Here is a 19235-nt window from a genome sequence, read left to right as displayed (position 1 = left end):
CAATGCACAGACTCTCACTAGCTACACAGTACACTGGTTCTGGCATATTATTTCTGCAGAGATTATTATTATTACATTATTCTCGTATTCGCTCCCAAGGGGAACTCACGACAATGGAGTGAAAAAACTTAAACAAAAATAAAAACATGGTGATGTGGAGATAATAGTGTTGCGTACATTGAGTACAAAATAATACTGATACCATCAGTGCTTCGGATGCATGTAGACTCTGATATAGTATATGAGCACAAGCACCGTCCACACACGTAAGACAGTCCATATGTTCATGTGATGGCCGAGCAGATGTTGCCCCATCTCGTTCGATCGGCCGCAAAGTCCCGGAGCGTGTCTAGGTGTCGAATCGTCTTCAGTACAACTGCAGTTAGCTTGCAGTCTCGTTGAAGGGTGGTTACCAGGCAGGACCGAGGTGCTCCCTTCCTCTGTTTAGTTGTTTCCTCTGCAGTTAAGTATGCCATCATTGCTTGGTTCCCTGGTGTGCCGATTGGTAGGCGTAGAATGTGCCCGAGTAACCACCATCTAGCTCGCTTCGCAATTCCAGATATTGGCTCGGTGTTGGTGAGCTTATACAGATCGTTGTTTGTGATGATTTTCGGATAAAGGATGCCAAGCATGTGACGAAGCTGCTTTCGATGGCTCTTGTCGAGGGAGTCTTCCAGTGCCTTTGACAAGCCTGTGCAGCCAATGATGTACGTAAGAATCGGGAGGACGTATGCGTTGTACAGCCACATCATGGTGTTAGCTGTTAGGTGCTGTCGCCGGAGCCAAATCTCTTTCATGCACCCAAATGCCGCTGCGGAAAGGCTAATTCGCAGTGCTACATCATAGCATGATCCATACAAGGAGCCAAGTGTCTTCACCATTCTCCAAGGCTCCTGTCCTCGAATAACGGACTGGTATGTTACTGCTGACTGTGCCGTTGGTTCTAGGTATATTCTGATCCATTCTGTTTTTGTAACGTTAACTTTTAGATCCTATGTGTTGAAGGTGGTCAAGATAGGCTTTGGACGTTTAAATAAAGTCTACGTCATCAGCATCAGCTGTTTCTGCCGGTAGGTTTTCATCTGCAGCTGGTCTCGGTGGTAGGACTGAACGAAGGTCACGTAGAGCGACTTCGAGGTAAACTGTAAATAGGACCGGCGAAAGGCCATCTCCTTGAGGAATGCCTTTCGTAGTTGGGAAGGCTGATTCCACCCTGACCTCAACAGTGGTGTTTGACATGAGGTACCGAATGATGCGTAGCTCATCATCAGTTGCAATCTGTTCGCAGCTCAGCACACTCAGTAGCTTGTTTCTGTTCACAGTGTCAAATGCTTTACTGAAATCAAGGCCAAGAACATGAATTTCAGTGTCAAATCTTTCCACAAGAGACGAAAGTCACTTCTTGCACCAGACTACGTCCGCCGTGGACCTGGTGCAGCAAAAGCAAGGCTGTCCTCGTGACAGAAACTTCTCCACTCCCGGTCGGATTCTATTCAAGATGAGTTACTTTATCGCCATCATAATATTGGGCACCATTGCCCGTTTGGTCTGCGATACAAAATATAATTACGACAACAACAACATAAGAGAGAGGCTCTTCCTGAGTGAGGTTAGCAAAATGATCGGACGGAGGTTAGCAGGAGGACGTTTCGGTTTGCCAGGTTTCTGCAGCGGGATGAGGGTGCCTTCGCCGACTTCGATTCTTCGATGATTTTCAAATACGTTATTGAGCATGGCTGATATGAGATTGGCTATTGTTGGTCCGCTGTACTTTAGAAGCTCTGCTGGTAGCTCATCAGGACCACATGCACGTCCATTCTTTAGGCATTTTAGAATGCGAGTGACTTCGGCCTGGGTAATGGGATTGTTAAGAGATCGCGGGATGCCTTCAAAGGCATCAATCATCATGTTGCTAGCCGGCCCAAGTTGCTCCTGAAAGTGCTTGGCTACTATTTTGGCTTTGCCTTCATTGTTATAAATCTGCTTGCCATCCACACCGTCAACAACAAGTTCACTCCCAGTTTTGGATTGGAGCTGTTTCACTGCTGCAAACATCTGCATAGTATCCTTGAGGTCTTCAATTTGCTTCACCTTTTTGTCCAGATGTTCTGATGCCAGCTGATGACAATCTTCTTTATTTGTTTTTGAATTCTGTTTCGTTCCTGCTGCAGTTGCTTACGGCTTGAGATATCCTGCACACTGTTGATGTCCATCCGATTTTTTTCTGTAGCTTTGACAGTGCCTCCACCTCGCCAGTTGCCTATGGCAGTCTGGACTTCGGTTTGTTGCCGAGTACAGACCCGGCAACACCCCGCAGAGCATTGTTCAGGGAGTTAATGTTGAGTTTGGCCCCGATCCACAGCAGAGCTCAGTTGCTGCTTCATCCGTTTTCATTCCAAACTTGCGTCTTGTTTCACTGATGGAAAACTCGACAAGATTTAGGGGTTTGGCTGATGGATGTTGACCATGGGCTTTCCATATGCAAGGCAGTAGTTTTCGTGAGAAACGGCATGAGACAAAGCCATGATCCGATGATGTCTCAATTCCAGCATAACTTCTGGCATCCTGCAGCAATGACTTAGTGTTGTGTTTACACAGGACAAAAAGTCTATTTGATTATAAATTGGGGTTCCGCGAGGTGTCCTGCCTTCCCAAGTCGTGAGGTGACGGTTGGGATGTTGAAAACACGTGTTGGCAAATACAAATCCATTCCTGTCAGCAAACTGCACAAGCGCGTCTCCCTTCTTGTTACGCAGCCCCTTCACATGACTGCCAATGCAAGCCTCTCCGTTTCTGCGCGGTCCGACTTTGGCATTGAAGTCGCCAAGTACCAACACAAGCGCGCTCCTCCGGAGGCCGTTGACGACATTCGTAAGTGTGTCGTTAAATTTTTCCTGCTCATCGGGATCCTTCTTGGTGATTGATGAGGTTGGGCCGTACGCATTGACCACGGTCCCGTACGGTACATGAAATCGAGCGACAGCAATGCGCTCCGTGGTTCCGACCGGCCCTGCGCTGTGCAAGGAATTCGCAAGCAATGGCTCGACACGAAACCCCAGCCCTCGAGCTCGTGTCTCCGGTGTAAACGTCAGTAGCCGGTGTCTCCCATTTCGCTCGTTCAAGTTCTCCAGTAACTTTGTTTCCTGCAAAGCAAGTAAGTATAGATTGAATATATCAGCGTCGCGAACAAGCGCTCTCCGCTTCTCAACTGAGGAAAGTCCTCGCGCGTTGAGGGTCCCAAACCTCCATTCTCGTTCCGCCATTCAAAAACAACAATAATAATACACGGTGTGTGTCACTCCATTGAAAGACAAAGCCAATGCTCCTCAGTGCTCAAAGAGCTTGAAGAGCGAAAAAACTTCAAGTTGTCAGCTCGAAGCTCAAAGAATAGTCAGTGTGATGATTTTCCGCGCCGAATTTCTGACACTGCATTTATGTCCCATGCGCGTCAACAGTACTTCGCACCTTCCTTTTCCCGCGTTGTGACCTCAGGCTTGCCAGTTCCGTATGTTAAAACGCTATAATTATAATAGCAGCTTGGTCTTATAATAATTATAATTTAATCATTCAACATCCTGCCCCACTGATGAGCTATGTTTGTGAAACAGCTGTCTGAAGAAGTTATCGATATCGCCTAGAGAAGTGTCGTCGCGGTGGTGATGATTGTATGCAGGAGGATCTAGTCGGCTGAGAAGGAAATGCAATGGTAGAGGTGACTCAAAAATAGTCCAAATGACCATTTAATGATCCTTTCATGATGCGCTTCAAGTTTTGTGGACAAATTTGAAATTACACCACACCATGCTGTGTGGCCGTAGTCGAACAGACGCAAAACATAGCAATGGTAGATAGGGGGGGGGGGGGGCGTGGGAAAAGTGGGAAGTGAGTGCTATAAGGACGGAGCTAGTGCGACGACGAACATCATGAACATGTTCTGCAGTGCGCACTCATGACCTCGTATTTCATGTTTGCTGGTTTCTGCTTCATTAAGTTTTATGGTAGGTACTACAGGCACAACCAGCGGTATGTGCTGTAAGGTTTGTTCACTTCGTTGTATGTGAACTTAAGACATTGCATGGATACCCTACTATTTACATGTGTATGTTCAAAACATTTGTGACCTGCCCCTCAACTCCTCTTTTGATTATGAAGCTGTGCGATGCCTCACCTTTATTACGTACTTCACCCGATCTATGGCACAGAATGCCCAAAAAATAATTATCGCAAGCGCACATCTATCACATCACAATGCTCTTACATTAGCGCTGTGATAGACCGTCAAGGATGGAAGAACATCGTTCAGGATTACAATTGCCATCACCATAGCAACATGAAGACAATAAATTATTCAAAAGTAGATGCGAACAGTTTCCATAGCCCTAATGATTAACTGCGTATTCCTTCGAAATGTTTAAATCAGTAATTTCCTATCATCTACTGTAACTATAGCCAACAAAATCCGGATCGCATTCCAAAAGCAGCGCCAAACCTCATGCGGTCCCTGACGCCCTTGGATCTGTGTTTGTAACCTGTATGATACAATGTTGACGAGACCTTACTTTGACTCGTGGGCGGATTTGCTTATTCTCGTGTTGACATTTTCACTTACAAAGCTGGAGAACGCGGTCTTTTGTTCACTTTGACGAGGAAAAGCAAAATTGGCCATTTGTAACTCTAAACAAGTAGCTTCTCCTATCACCACAGATATTATCGTTGTGAAAACGTTCGTGAAAATTACAGCATTCCAGAGCGATAGGAGGGGTTCGCCAGTTGGATGCTGTCCGGAAAAAATCACGAAAACAAATGAGCCGCAATCACCGAAAACGACCCTTAGAGATTTCGTAATTTTTCGAGAAAAAGGTCGATTTGTGACGTTCAACAATTTTTTGGATCGCGCTGCAAACAGCGCGACGATCTTACGACTTCTTGAACTCCTTGCTTGAAGGAATTTTGAAGTAACTAGTTGAAATGGTGTCGAGTGGCAACTCCAGTGTTCCTTGATCTTGTTGCGATGGCTGCGGACGCCAGAGCTGTTCGCAGAGCACACACGCAGTCATTGTCTACAGCTAGCTCGAGCCTGGTGGGGAGTGGATGCTGAAGTAGCCGCTGAAGTTCAGAATGAGGATGAGACGTTCTTTGTTTCCGACATCGATGTCGACAGCGAGGCGGAATCGCAGCCGTCATCTCCTGCTGCGATGCGACTCAAGGTGGACGATGACTCGTCGGAGTCGGAAGATGAGGAGTCGTCACCTGAGATAATTCTGAGTCTGGGGCTAGTGACGGCAGCGACGTCGTGTCTTCAGCTACGAAGGAAGAAATGGAAGACGAGATTGCTGAACGACTCCACGCTGGATGCAGCTGCGAATATGTCGATCATTTCTCCGCACTCATCAGCTATTCTATGTCATTATAGCTGCTTACTGCACTATTTCAAAAGCATTCAAGGTGCCCACCCACCTTCGAATGCTGAATATTCATTGTACACATACATCGTATACATACATTGCACCAATTTGGAGTACATATTGTATATTGGTGTTTATCACTCTCTTAATATTGACCCCCACAGAAACTTGTGATCTCTAAACGGTCAAATATCAGCATATATTGACCGCTTTAATATATATTGACCACTTATTATAGACCACTTAGGCCGAGGACTTAGAACTTTTTCCTCAACTTCGAAAAAAATCAGAACTGAAAGAAGAAAAATCTGAAGCCAAAACGCTGGGATTTGAACTTGTACGGGCAGAATTAAGTAACACAATGATACAATAAAAACAAGTACCAGTAGTTACATACATGGAGCATACGAGAAAATCCAATGATGACGAGGCATAAACAAGTGTCTAGTGCTGTATGGCAGCTTCTGAGACAGCGAGTCGAGCGGATGACTCAGCCACCAAAGGGTGAGAATACAGCCGTCGTGCACCACGCAGGCAAGCCACGCCGGCACGGAGAAGGGCAAAGCTGAACCTGCAGCGGATCCATGCCATCACTGCAGAGTATGGCTCACCAGATTTGTCGGAGACCATTGCAGCTATTCTCTTGAGGAGAGCGGCAGCAGCTCGACCAGTACCACCAGTTGCAGCGAAAACCACAGGGATGAAGGTTCCACGCTCGACCTCCTTGACGCGCTGTTCGTATCACCTCCGTTTTTCACGTCCATGACGCTGGTAGCAAGCGGTGATGGAAGAGGATCGATTTGAGGGAGCAAAGGGGTTGAAAACCCGATTATCGAGAAAGACTCTCTCAAACCGACCTCCCCAAACACCACTGCCGCAACATCAAGTCGAGCCTGGTCTTCTGTGGAGGCAGTCATGTAACGAAGCTGCTCACCAGAGAGCGGTTGTAAGTGTGGCTCGATAGCGACACTATTGGCGACACGTTTCAATAGCGAGGCAGTGATGTCCCGCACCTCATTGTGTCGAAGTGACGGGAAACCTCCGGTGCTGCATGTCAGGGCATGGGCTACTGTGAAGCTGGCTCCACAGACACAGGTTGACGGTAAGCGAGAAGGCCGCCAGCCATAGCGCAGTGCCAAACCATCGCGGAACTCGCCTTTGGATAGCACAAATCCATGACGGGATAGCGGACGACAAGTGAGCCAGCTGAAGGCGCCAGGCTGACTTGCCAACTGAATTGTGTCCTGCAAAGTGGGCGATGCGTCGGCAGCGAAGCCACGGATGTCGGTCTTCGCTTTCTGGCGGTGATCTGCGCGCTGTGACGCTTTCGCTGAGGCAACGCTGGCAAGAGCTTCCGTCACACTGAAGTCTTGGTCGAGGATGTCGGTGGAGAGCTCGGCTGTGATCGCGCGGGATGAGGCGTATTGGGTTGTTAGAGATGATGGATTGACGATGCCCAGGCCACCACTCCGGCAAGGGAAGGCAAACAGCCGTCGCAGCTCCAGACTGACTTCTTCTCCAGTCAGGGCTGGCAGCAGCTTGGTAACAATGGCGTGTTCCAACTGATCAAGACCACTGGACGCATCCGGCAGAACACGACACAAGAATGTCCAGCGGCATGAGAGAGCACGAACAAAAGTAGTGTACGCTGCCTGGGGCTGGGTACAAGCGAAGGATGAGAGTGTCTCAATCTGCGTGCACCATTCATTCGCCTTCTCCTGGATGCACCCGTGGATGTAGTCGGGCGTGCCAATAGCGGAACCCAGGTAGCGGTTGCCGTCAGATGTTACTTGGATGCCAGTATCAGCGAAGAGGCGCACAGCGTCGTCGTAGGCATGTGGCTTGACCACAAGCACAGACTTCCGGGCATTGAGGTGATATCCGTAGGACGGACCTTCAGCCTGCAGCTTGTCCCACCACGATCGAATTGCTACCAGACAACCACCTGCAGATGAATCGTCCGCGTACCATAGCTAGCAGGTGTCCGGGATTGCTACCGCTCTCACAAGTGGGAGGATGCCGAGGGCATAGAAAGGCATCGCCAGGGGGTCCCCCTGGGTTGTGCCTTCTTGGGACAGAATACACTCCCCTGCCACATACAAGTTGCTCGGCCGCCGGTACGAATTGATCACAACTGCTGCAAGAGAGGGGCATTGGTGGCGAATGTTTCGGATGGCCACATTGCGGTTCAGGTTATTGAACGCATTGGCTGCGTCCGCCATAATGACGCCCTCCGTTTCCTCTTGGGCGTAGACTTGGTGCATGGCATGAATGGCTGCCTCTATGCCGAAATGCTGGCCACCACAGAGTTGCAAACTTCCCGCTGCTTTCTGGATGTCGTCGCTGATGACGATCAGTATGCTTCGGCCGATAATGTGGCGCACTACCTCCCCGATCCCGATCGGTCTCACCCCTGGGTTCTTGTCCAGAGGGACCAACCGGGAGGCGAGATAGGCCTCCAAGGCCAGCGGATCGACGAACTGGGTAGCCAAACGGCGAGCACATAGGACTAGTGCATCACAGAGAGAGTCCGAAGAATCTGCAAAGCTGGTTGCCATCCATCTCCATGTGTCCGCGTCTATGCCTTAAGGGCCCGCAGCACCATCAGTGTTTAAAATAGCCTTCCTCATTACTTCACGTGTGAGGGCCTCGAATCGTACTGGATGGGGTGGTTCCGGGATGTCTCCTTGTATCAATGCTTGCAGGCTGGGCGGGCTGCTTTCCGGGTGTTTGGCTCTGAGTGCATCCCTAACAGTTGATCCATCAATCTTCTCATCCAGGTGGAGGAGCCCCGTGGCTGCCGAACCGTCCAACTCACGTACTGCGGCTGACAGTTTTCATTGTTGACCAAAGATGCAAATTTCTTGGCCTGGCTCTCATTCTGGCTGCCTGGATGTGGTCGGGTGTGGGATTTGAACCCAAACTGTCAGATTCTCAGTCAAAGAACTTGGGGAACATACTACAAGAGACAACTGAAAACTTTGGTTTACACAGAAGTAATGTCCAATGTAAACGGCATATGTACATACTATTATACTATTACAATAGTATTCCTTTCTTCAAAGCAAAATCAGTTTTAGGTATGCTATGTCGTGATAAATCTATTATTGCCCTTTTAATCGGTCAATATATGAAATATAGACCTCGTAAAAGACCTCGGGGGACCTCGGTCTTTTACTCGTTCTATATTATTGACTTATTTAATCGTGCAATAATAGATACATACACCCATTTAGAATCGGAATATTGAACTTTTTCTTGGCTGAGGCCCTTCAGGAGATGTGGTTCAACACATCAAACCAAAAAGGAATTTTGAAAAAGTTGACCCAAAGGGCTGTTTTCGCTGGTTGAGGCCCAAATAATTTTGTTCCAACCCAACTCCTCCCTCCCTCCCTTTCAGAATGTAAAAGTGGTTACGTATAGATGCTCAATGTATATACAATACGAAAGTAATCGAGTGCAGTTCGTTTTTTCGAGCTCGTAGATTTTTTGTCTCTTTTTTTAGCCCAGCCGGCATCAGGCCGAACTGGAGGAAGGTATAGTATTTTTAGGTAGATAGTATAGTGTAGTTTTAGTCTAGATAGGACACCGGTGGCAGGCCATCGTCATGGGTGAGCTTTCAAGTGAAGCCCAGACGAAACTGCTTTGTTCCCTCCCAGGGATCGAGCACTCGCTGTTAGGAGTTGTGCAGACACTATCTTCCCTAGCCACAGAATCCGCAGACAGTGCGGCGGGGATGAGCCGCAGAATTTCCGAGCTATCTGCAGAAGTCAAAGGACTAAAGGAGGAATTGGTCACCCTCAAGGCATCCGCCATTGCGAAATCGATGAGCAGCAGCAGGCCAAGGTCAAGGGGAGTTGGAGCTGGACACGCAACAACAAGCGGCAAACCGTCAACGGCTGTCACGGGGGACAAAGTACAGCATAGTACGGTGCACCGTAGCACAGACTCTGCTGAAACTCCGTTGGCAATGCCTGTAGCAACGGACAGCGCTGGGGACGCGCACCGTACCGGTAGTTGTGAGTCCCACGCTGCAGCTAAGCATGCGGATATGTGTGCAACAGGTGAAGACGCCAACCGTTTGCAAAACACTGGTTTGCTAGGCAACAAACAACAACAACAACGATCTGTACCACCACTCTCCCCTGACAGTGACATCTGGACAACAGTGTCAAACTACAAACCTCGTGGACCGAAAAAGGCTATCTTCTTTGTGGGTAACCTAAAAGTACCACAGCCGACCAGCTGACGACATATATCCAGCAGAGAGTAGCCACCACCACTGACAGAACGCTGGATGGACTGTCTGCAAGCATTCTCCAGTCGAGTCCTGGTGAGCCAGCCCGGAAGTCGTCCGCTGCACACGTTACAATGTATGCACGAGATGGTTGGCTACTACGATCGAGAAACTTCTGGCCAGGCCGGCTGTACTGCAGGAAGTGGCGATTCCGTGACACTGACGACTCCCCGCCAGCAGGAACTGATGACTCATCGCATGACACTGACGACTCCTCGCCAGCAGGAACTGATGACTCATCGCCATCAGGAACTGATGACTCATCGCCACCAGGAACTGGCGAAAGAAACCAGGCAGTATCTGACACCAACGAGCTATTTCAGCCAGAAATCGAATTAGGAAACACGCTAGCAGCAGCAAAGGATAGCACAGCCAACCAGCTAGACTCTCTGCCAGGCCTCACACCCCGTGGAAAGGCACGCAGCCATGAGTCTACGATCTCTCCGGAGCACCCTGATTCCAAGAAAATGGACTCATGAACCCGCATGCCCAACCATTCTTCCCGCGACAGAAGCCGCCCACCCAGGGACCATTGTTCAAATTACTGCTAACAAATGCATTTGGCCTGCTGAGTAAATGTGGAGAGTTTCACCACACAGTTATGTCCACCTGCCCGGACATTGCAATCGTCACCGAGACGAAGCTTACCTCTGAGAAGTGTACAGCAATGGATGTCACGCTACCTGGCTATTCACCACCAATCCGCCGAGATCGTACAGCGCAAGGCGGTGGAGTCGCCGTCTAGGTACGTTCGGGCCTCGCCTATAGCCACATGGAGCAGATAACCTGCGGTGACCTGGAAGTCATATGGCTCACAGTGCAACTACAAACAGGGTGTCGTGTTACAGTGTGTGCCGCTTATCGGCCAGGTTCATGTGCAGATCATGACATCTCAATCCTGGAACATATTGACAGCACAATCGTCCGAGTGCGACAGCAAGGCGCCAAGCTCGTAATTGCCGGGGACTTCAACGTGCACAACAGCAGTTGGCTTCAGAGCAGCAGGACGTCTCTAGCCGGCGAAGCCGCTGAGGATATGTGTGCCCTGCATGGCCTCACCCAGCATGTGGCAGAACCAACCCGCGGAAACAACACTCTTGACCTGATAATGTCCGACTTCCAGGAGCCAGTGGAGGTAGATGTGCTGCCTCCTGTTGGTAAATCAGATCACGCTGTAGTTGTTGCCACATTCCGCGCTCGAGTGCAGCAAGAGAAGCACACCCACAGAACTGTTTGTCGCTACAACCAAGCAGACTGGAACCGTCTCCGCTCCCACCTTAGGAATACCAACTGGGGTCTGACATCATAACGGATGACCCGGACACTTCTTGCCAGCAGGTGACTGCCACGATATCCAACGCCGTCGCCCAGTTCGTTCCGTCAAAGGCAATGACCACCAAGCCATCAGATCCAAAGTGGTGGACCCCGGAGTGCACGCGGGCAATGGCCATCAAAGACAGGCATTGGCGGTCCTGGAGGCGCTCCCCCCAGGACGTCATACTTAAGCAACGATTTGTGAGGTCTGTCACTGAGGCTGTTGCAACCCTATTCCGAGCCCGTCAGGCTAAGGAGGACAGCCTACGCCGCAGCTTATCAAACGGGTCCATGCACAGCAAGCAGTGGTGGACAAAGCTCAAGTGTGCAAGTGGCATGGGGTGCCATACAGATATACCGCTGATTGCTGACGCCGATGGCCACGAGTACGCAACAAGTGCAGAGAAATCGGAGGCATTTGGACGCTTCTTTGCAAAGAAGTGTAGCATCCCCGGCGACGATATCTCCACTGCTGATCTCCCTCCCCACGACTTGCCCACATCTCAACCGATCAGTACCATTCACTTCCGACCTGAAGCAGTGCGTCGAGTTCTGGCTAGACTGGATACGTCAAAGGCATCGGGACCGGATGAAATATCTGCCCGGGTGCTCAAGGAGTGTGCCAAAGAACTAGCTTCACCACTGTGTCAGCTGTTTTCCCTCTGCTTCCGGCGAGGCATTCAACCCAAGATGTGGAAAACGGCAAACGTGGTTCCTATCCACAAAAAGGCTTCGCGTTCTGTGCTCAAGAACTACCGCCCTGTTTCGTTACTGAGCATCATCTCGAAGGTGATGGAGACTATTGTGAACAGCCAGGTTACAAACCATCTTGAACACCAACAGCTCCTCACCTCCCACCAGTTTGGTTTCAGGAGAAGATTGGGTACATCTGATGCTCTGCAGGCTCTGCATCATGCCTGGGTTAATGCTGTCGGGCGAAATGGAGCAGCTCGTATCCTCGCTGTTGATATTGCTGGGGCATTTGATCGCGTGTCCCATATTGGTGTCCTCCATAAGACACGTAATGCAGGAATCACTGGGCCACTCCACACATGGCTGTTGGCGTACCTGTCATCACGTTCATTATGATGCTTGGTGGGTGGCTATACGTCTACCCAGTACCCCATAACTGCGGGCGTTCCCCAAGGCAGCATACTCGGCCCGACACTGTTTTTACTGTACGTAAATGATGCACCCTCTGTTCTGGTGGATGATGCCCAGCTGGAGGCATATGCAGACGACACCACACTTTACTCCATTGTGTCGAATGGCAGCGCGGCAGGTGCAGCGCACTCACTGCAACTGTCAATCGATCGGCTGCATAACTGGGGCCAGAAATGGAAGATTGCATTTGAGCCCACCAAGTCCCAGGCAATGACTGCAACGCTTCGAAGAGCTGACTTACACCTCCCGCCAATCATGTTTGGTGGAATACAAGTCCCCGAGGCAAACTCGATCACCCTTCTAGGCATCCTCTTTGACCAGAAGCTGTCTTTTGGGGAGCACCTCCGGTCTGTTGCAACCCGGGCAAGACAGCGACTTGGTCTTTTGCGCCGGTCAGCTCATCTTCTCCCTCCGGCTGGGCGCATAACAGTGTACAAAGCATTCGTTCGTCCGCTGCTGGAGTACGCCCCACTTATCTGGATTGGAGCGTCATCCAGCCACCTCAGCCGACTGGACCGAGTCCAGCACAGGGCCCTCGGAATCATCGGTCCGTGAGCAATCCTGCCTAGTCTGGCAATCAGACGGACAGTAGCTGCCCTAGCTTGTTTATACAAGCTACAAGTAATTACGGGCCCACCTCAACTTCTCGCGGTTCTGCCAACTCGCCGTCAGCAGTCGGCCAACCCGCGAACCCGGAGCGACCATGCCAGAGCTGCTGGCCACCAGTTTCAACTGGACGCCAGCCTGCCAGCCTCTACCCCGTTAGTCCTGAAGCGATCATTTCCCCATTGTGTGCTCCACCAGTGGAATGCATTGCCCTGTGATCTGCTCCTGCATCCTAACCATCGCAGCCGAATGCAGGCATTCAAGACGCAGGTATACCGCTACCTGCGCGCCGAGAACTGGATGTGGGCTACAGACTCAGTCTAATCGCACCTATCTAGTATCTACATGTAGGTATTGCTCTCTTTTTCCTTGTTTTCTCTACTCTCTGTCTCTCTCTCTCTGTCTCTCTCTCTCCGTCTCTCTCTCTTTCTCTCTCTCTGTCTCTCTCTCTGTCTCTCTCTCTCTCTGTCTCTCTGTCTCTCTCTGTCTCTCTCTCTGTCTCTCTCTCTCTCTGTCTCTCTCTCTGTCTCTCTCTCTCTCTCTCTGTCTCTCTCTCTCTCTGTCTCTCTCTCTGTCTCTCTCTCTCTGTCTGTCTCTGTCTGTCTCTCTCTCTCTCTCTCTCTCTCTCTCTCTCTCCACACTATACTTTTCGCTATATACTGTTTCAATCTTTTTTTGTTTCTCTTCTTCTCCCGATTTTCTGATGCGTGAAGTAGGCGCGGATGCCGAGACCATTGGTCGGCGGAGCCTGCAGCACCCCATCACCACCGCTGCGTTGCATTTGCAGCCCCATTCAGTCAATGTCTTGTTAATCTGTTGTTTTGTCATTTCCTGCTTCTTTCTTCTTTTACGAATTGGTTGCGTGGTTTCAAGTAAAAAAAAGTCGCAAGTCTATCACTACTCTTAAGGCCATGTACATGTAAGATCGGATCAATCTATTCTGAAACGGAATTGATCATTCCCTCCTATCCCATAATGAAAGTATTTGGTTTCGTGAAAATGTTGGATATTAATTTTATCAACGACTCATGAGCAGGCATTCGCAAAACACGTTCACATTTCGCTCAATAATTACAGTATTTTAGGGCTTTGGTGCATAGAATACGATACTAATGTTTTCATTCGTTCCCGTTTACTCTCTCCCATTCTCTTTTTCTACCTTTCCAGTTGATGGAGGCATAACAACAGGCGTTATAATACTGATTTGCGGGATTGGTGGCTTGTTGGTGGCTGCACTGATAGTAGCTGTGTTAGTTTTGATAAAACGTCCCAAAAAGCCTCGTCAACCAGCAGAGATCGTGCCCAATCTTACAGAAAATGCAGCATATGGAGACGCCGGCTTTGCAGAAAGTGTCCTCACCAAAAGTGATGCTTATGGAGTAGTTCAACCAGCCGAGGATTCACATTACTCGTATGTGGATTTTCACCAATAGTTGTTCAATCCCTGCATTTCTTGTGGATACATCCGTGGTCAATAGTATTGCCTTCTCGATACATACGTATGTACACTGTATATCATGTGCACATTGACATGTCTGAAGGTTTGTAGTTTTTCAATAAAAAAAATAGTAGATAAAAAAGTTAACTCTGTCGTTTGAATCCTCGTAATAATCCATTCTCAAAAATATGCAGGTTCAGTCGTTTGACATTAGTCGTCAGAAAGCCCCACTGTGGCCATGGCGAAGAGTTTCGTCCACATTCCTTGTTTCAGAACATGTCATGTCCAATAGTATTATTACTAACCTGTTATTATGTCTAGAGTATTTTTCCGAATCAGGAATGTGCATGATTTTAAATGAGAAAATGCTGAAACCTGCACTGTATGTATTAGCTCTCATGAAATGCCTTTTTGTTCTTTAATGCTTACTTATACGCATGCTATTGGAGCGTGTCTGATTGCAGTGTGAGTAGACCGCTCTTGAAGTGCACAATATACTTGAAGTAATTGTAGTGGCCGCAGTCTCTCGGAGGCAAGAATACACAAGGGTCTCAGTGAACACACTATAACTGGCAATCGAAATGTAACTATAATTGGCAATGAAATTAACTGGCTCAAAAGAATCGTGAACAGCAGCTTTAATGCACAGGAAAACTCCGTAGGCTCCAGTCTCTCCGGAGGCGTGGGTTCGAATCCCACCGCTGCCACCAATTTGTAGCGGCCGCAGTCTCTCGGAGGCAAGAATACACAAGGGTCTCAGTGAACACATTGTAACTGGCAATCGAAATGTAACTATAACTGGCAATGAAATTAACTGGCTCAAAAGAATCGTGAACAGCAGCTTTAATGCACAGGCAGACTCCGTATGCTAATGTACGGGGATACGCTAACGTATGGGGATACAGTACGGGGATATGCTATACTCTAAACACTATACGCTTTGAAGTCACCAGCGTCCCAACGCTACAGTAATCACGACCATTGCCAACTCCAGCCGATTGTGACGTTGCACTTTCAAGCCCTATCTGGGTAGGACTGAGCCACAACTGTACATTTGCAGAAAGGAGCAAAGGTACAGATCTCAAGGAAGTAACATACCCGAATGACTATGCGGACACACCGGCCAAGGTGAAGTAACCTTCAAACTAGGAAGTGACCAGTGGCTTTCTGAGTCAATTTCAGGAGGCAGATATTTCTCATTTATGCTTCATTATTAATTGTTTGGTTTTCTTTGGATCATAGATATAGAGTTCATTGTCCAAAAATCACGTTAAAAAACTACGTATTGGGCTGCACGGCGCCGTGCAGCATGACTTTTTGCAGCACTCTCGTGACGTTGCAGATATGTGGTAGACGAGAGAGGGATCTGACTCACAGAGATAATAACGAATAATCTTTACTTCAGGATGAGACACTAGTAAAGCAACTGAACTACACAAGAGGAATAACTGCAAGCTGTAACCATGGTAACTGACTGAAACAACGAAAGAACACGACTGTAAATGTGTAGTCTCCAGTCGCAAACAACAAGACACCGACTCAATTCTCAACATGCACAGAAACTACAAGCCGCGAAGTCCGTTTCACGCGCGCGCACTGAGAAACGGCACACGCGACATGCATAACAACACAACACGATGTACTACTACTACTACTACATGCATCATGAATAGCATGAATAGCACGAAAGAACAGCCAGGAATAATAATGATTAGACTGGTCCACACAGGAACAATAAATGTATCACCTCTACGCGTGCACACAGCAAAACTGACACCAAAGAAGGGCACGTTGATTCGGGCATGCATTGGAATTACCATGAACGCATTGACACCCAAAGGCGAGCGGCAGTGATTTGCCAAAACACCATACATAGACTACTGGAAGAGGTTCACCTTCTACTCATGTGGCTTGATTATTGTAGTTTACGTGGATTTAGTGACTTTGGCAAGTTTGAGACGTATCAAGAAGTCAGGTAGGATTCAGTACTAGGCAGTAGTGGAACGTGAATGGTAGTCTTTGCCGGTTTCTGAGGGCATCCTGGATTTCGTGTGCAGCGCTGTGGAAATGGCTTGCCGTGGAGGCACTGGATGTTGTATCAAAGGTACGACCTCGTAGCACGTGCTAAACATTAAAAAATTCAAAAATTGACTTGCGTCGGTGGGAGTCTGTGAGAGAACGCCCACTCGTTCCGTTGTGACAGATTCCAGGGCCACGTTGAGGGGCCCTACCCCTCCCCCCCACCCATGGCTGCTTCTGGACTTGTTTAAGTTTGGTTCCCGCGCACGGACAGAATGGGCAAGAAAATGTGAAAAAATGTAAATGCATTTGTTTGGCTCCTGGGTGACTCGCACACCGTGGCACTATGCCGGAAATTTGAGTTTTTCCGGCCTGGAAATAGGCCTTGACAGATTATGCTAGCATAATTTTTCGCATAATTCCTACCAAAATCGAATAATCGCATAATTCGAGGCAAATTGCATACGAATCGCATAAAATTGGAATAATCCGCCTGTTCGCATCAAATTCCATACAATTGTACATGTTCTACAAGTACAAGTACAAGTAGATGCACCTGGAAGGCGTAGGTTTACGACTCCCTTGATAACATGTCCAGTCCACTACACAATCAGTGACCAGGGTGACGGTCGTAGCTACATGTAGGTCGGACGGTGTGGTGACCTCGTTGAACTTTTGCTACTACAGTACAACGCCCTCTGCAAAAAAATTCCCCTGTTATTTTGAACACAACCATCATACATTAGCAGCATATGTGAACATAATGCGGCATAATATGATAACTTTTAGCATAAAATTAGCAGAATTACGCATTTTTTTCAGCAATGCGAAAAGCCTAATTTCACGAAAATATTAGCATAATCTGTCAAGGCCTACCTGGAAAACCTGTCAGTGAGGCGCAAGAACTTGTAAATCATGTCCTGAAGGCCAGCATAGTGGCAGGAGTGCGTGGCCAACATTTCACTCAAATCCATTGAGAAACACCAAAGTTACGGTCAATTGAATGCCATATGAAATTTACGACTAGGCTGCTACCTTCAGTTCAATTAGGTTATGCATGTTGTTCAAAAAATAATAATTGTTATTCTTATTATTTGTTGCCATCTTCCATAGGTCCGTCAAATAGTATTAATAGGTTTTTCATTTGACCCGACGAGACCATACGACGTTTGCAGACAACTGTACGAACAGTTCAATTGAACTGTTCGTGTCGTTGTCTGCAAGTGTCGTATGGTCTCATCGGGTCAAATGAAAAACCTATTATACAAGTTGTTTCTTGTATAACCCAAAACTAGTGTTAGATAAACCGTGTTATAGTTCACACATGTTGTTGGGTTGAAACCGTGAAACAAGGTGGAAGACACTGTGTTCGGTAACAGTGACCTTACTACAACCATGCACGGTTGGTAGAGCCCCTGTTCGTTGGCACCATCTGAACCACAATGGGTGTTGAACCCGGCTCTGACTCTCATTATGCTCGGGGAATCTTCTCCTAACGTCAGTCGTCTAAAACCTCCCCTAGTATGATGAGAGTCAGACCCGGGTTCAACACCCATATGATTCAGATGTTTCCAACGGACCGGCGCTCTGACAACCGTGGTTGGTTGTAGTAAGGTCACTGTTTCCGAACACAGTGTCCTCCGCCTTGTCTATGCTATCAAACTAAGTTGGTTGTTCCAACTCTATGCAGAGGGAGCAGGAAATGGTGCTTTCTTGCAGGGTTGGCGAGTGGAAGGTCTGACGTGCTCATCGTGTGCTAAGGATGGCAGTCAAGAGTCATTCAAGTTCGGCAGGAAACGTGTGTTCCTCGCTGGAACAACCAACTTTATCACAAATGGAGAGGTTGATATGCACTTGACGCGAAGTGGATCTCGTGTTATTTGGTTCGCATGTTGGAAAACAACGCGAGTGACCTGCAGCTCACGTCGAAATTTGGAGTTTACGCCAAACTTGACGTGAAATTGCGCATCACGTCGGAAATACGGTGCATCTTAACCGCTCGATTACAGCCGAAGTCGCAACTTCTTAGTTAGTTTTGTTGTCCTTCACGCCGACGCGCGACTAGTTGTTGGAGGTGACAGCGTTGTCAATAAGTGGTAGCTCTCAACATCTTTCTAGCATAAATCCAAGATCGATTTTTGCTCATGCTGCTACCTGAAGACGACTATGTTGTGAATGTTTAATTGCCGCCCAAAACACGGACTCAGTGCCACACTACATCATGACGCATCCACTTTCTTTATCAAAATAGAAATAGCGCATCGCTTCCAGTCGGTATCCTTAAAGTACGTTCCAGTTTTCTTCTTTCTTCCCCAATTATATTTCCAATTGTTCAAATTGATTCGTAGTCCAAGAGCGCAATACATTCCATTATTACTTGGCACGTGATTGTTACCTGATGTCCAGCGTATCAGCAGCTTTCCCGTTGTGCATAGCAACATGCGATATCACATGCTACTTTCCGGCACGTTGCCGAGATTAGATACCCACCATGTTGCTACCAGTTTGTGACATCCTATTTTAGTGGGATGTAGGAAGTTGTAGGAATGAACGGGAAGGGAGGGTTTTGAGCTTTGCCTTGAGGAAGAAAAACTGTGGTAAAGACTTGCTAGCGTTCTTGTGTTCGCGGGCAGTTTGGCATGAGGTGTTAACAATAGCAATGTCCAAGCATCTTCAAATCGTTTTGTGTTCGTGTAACAACAATAACCTGAAAGTACTTACCCAAAATGACTGTGTTCCGGAGGCGATGGGAAAAGTCACGATTGGTTATTGATCATATTCATTGAAACAGCAAAAGTATCCTTCGCACCCTTCTTTCAAAACTGTATGTTGGCATACGGCTGAAGGATAGGCATTTTTCCGGCCGAGCTTGCTGTGTTTGAGGGCAGTTATCCGACGGAGTTTCCTCACAAGTTGCCAGTAGGACAACTAGAGGATGACAAATTCCTGCAAACCGTATGTATCGGCTCTTTGGCTGCGATTGGCTATGACG

General features: G+C 48.1%; 2 protein-coding genes across 6 annotated transcripts in view; one reads left to right on the top strand and one right to left on the bottom strand.

Annotated features, from left to right (window-relative positions):
* The window catches only part of LOC135811926 (uncharacterized), a 195015-nt gene that overhangs the window by 40015 nt on the left and 135765 nt on the right, over positions 1-19235 (top strand). The window contains exon 11 of one of the 5 annotated variants that reach the window (XM_065325191.1): positions 13954-14709. The exons of the other annotated variants lie outside the window; for them this stretch is intronic. Within the exon in view, the coding sequence (XP_065181263.1) occupies positions 13954-14219 (266 nt within the window). The 3' untranslated portion in view covers positions 14220-14709. Of the gene's footprint in view, positions 1-13953; positions 14710-19235 lie in introns of those variants that run through there. 5 annotated transcript variants of the gene reach the window in all.
* The window catches only part of LOC135812368 (uncharacterized), a 20405-nt gene continuing 20341 nt past the window's right edge, over positions 19172-19235 (bottom strand). Inside the window, exon 6 of the mRNA XM_065325744.1 lies at positions 19172-19227. Within this exon, the coding sequence (XP_065181816.1) occupies positions 19172-19227 (56 nt within the window). The remainder of the gene's footprint in view (positions 19228-19235) is intronic.

This window comes from Sycon ciliatum, chromosome 3, assembly GCF_964019385.1.
Source record: "Sycon ciliatum chromosome 3, ocSycCili1.1, whole genome shotgun sequence".
Classification (NCBI taxonomy): Eukaryota; Metazoa; Porifera; class Calcarea; order Leucosolenida; family Sycettidae; genus Sycon; species Sycon ciliatum.
This window is presented reverse-complemented; position numbering and strand designations above follow the sequence as displayed.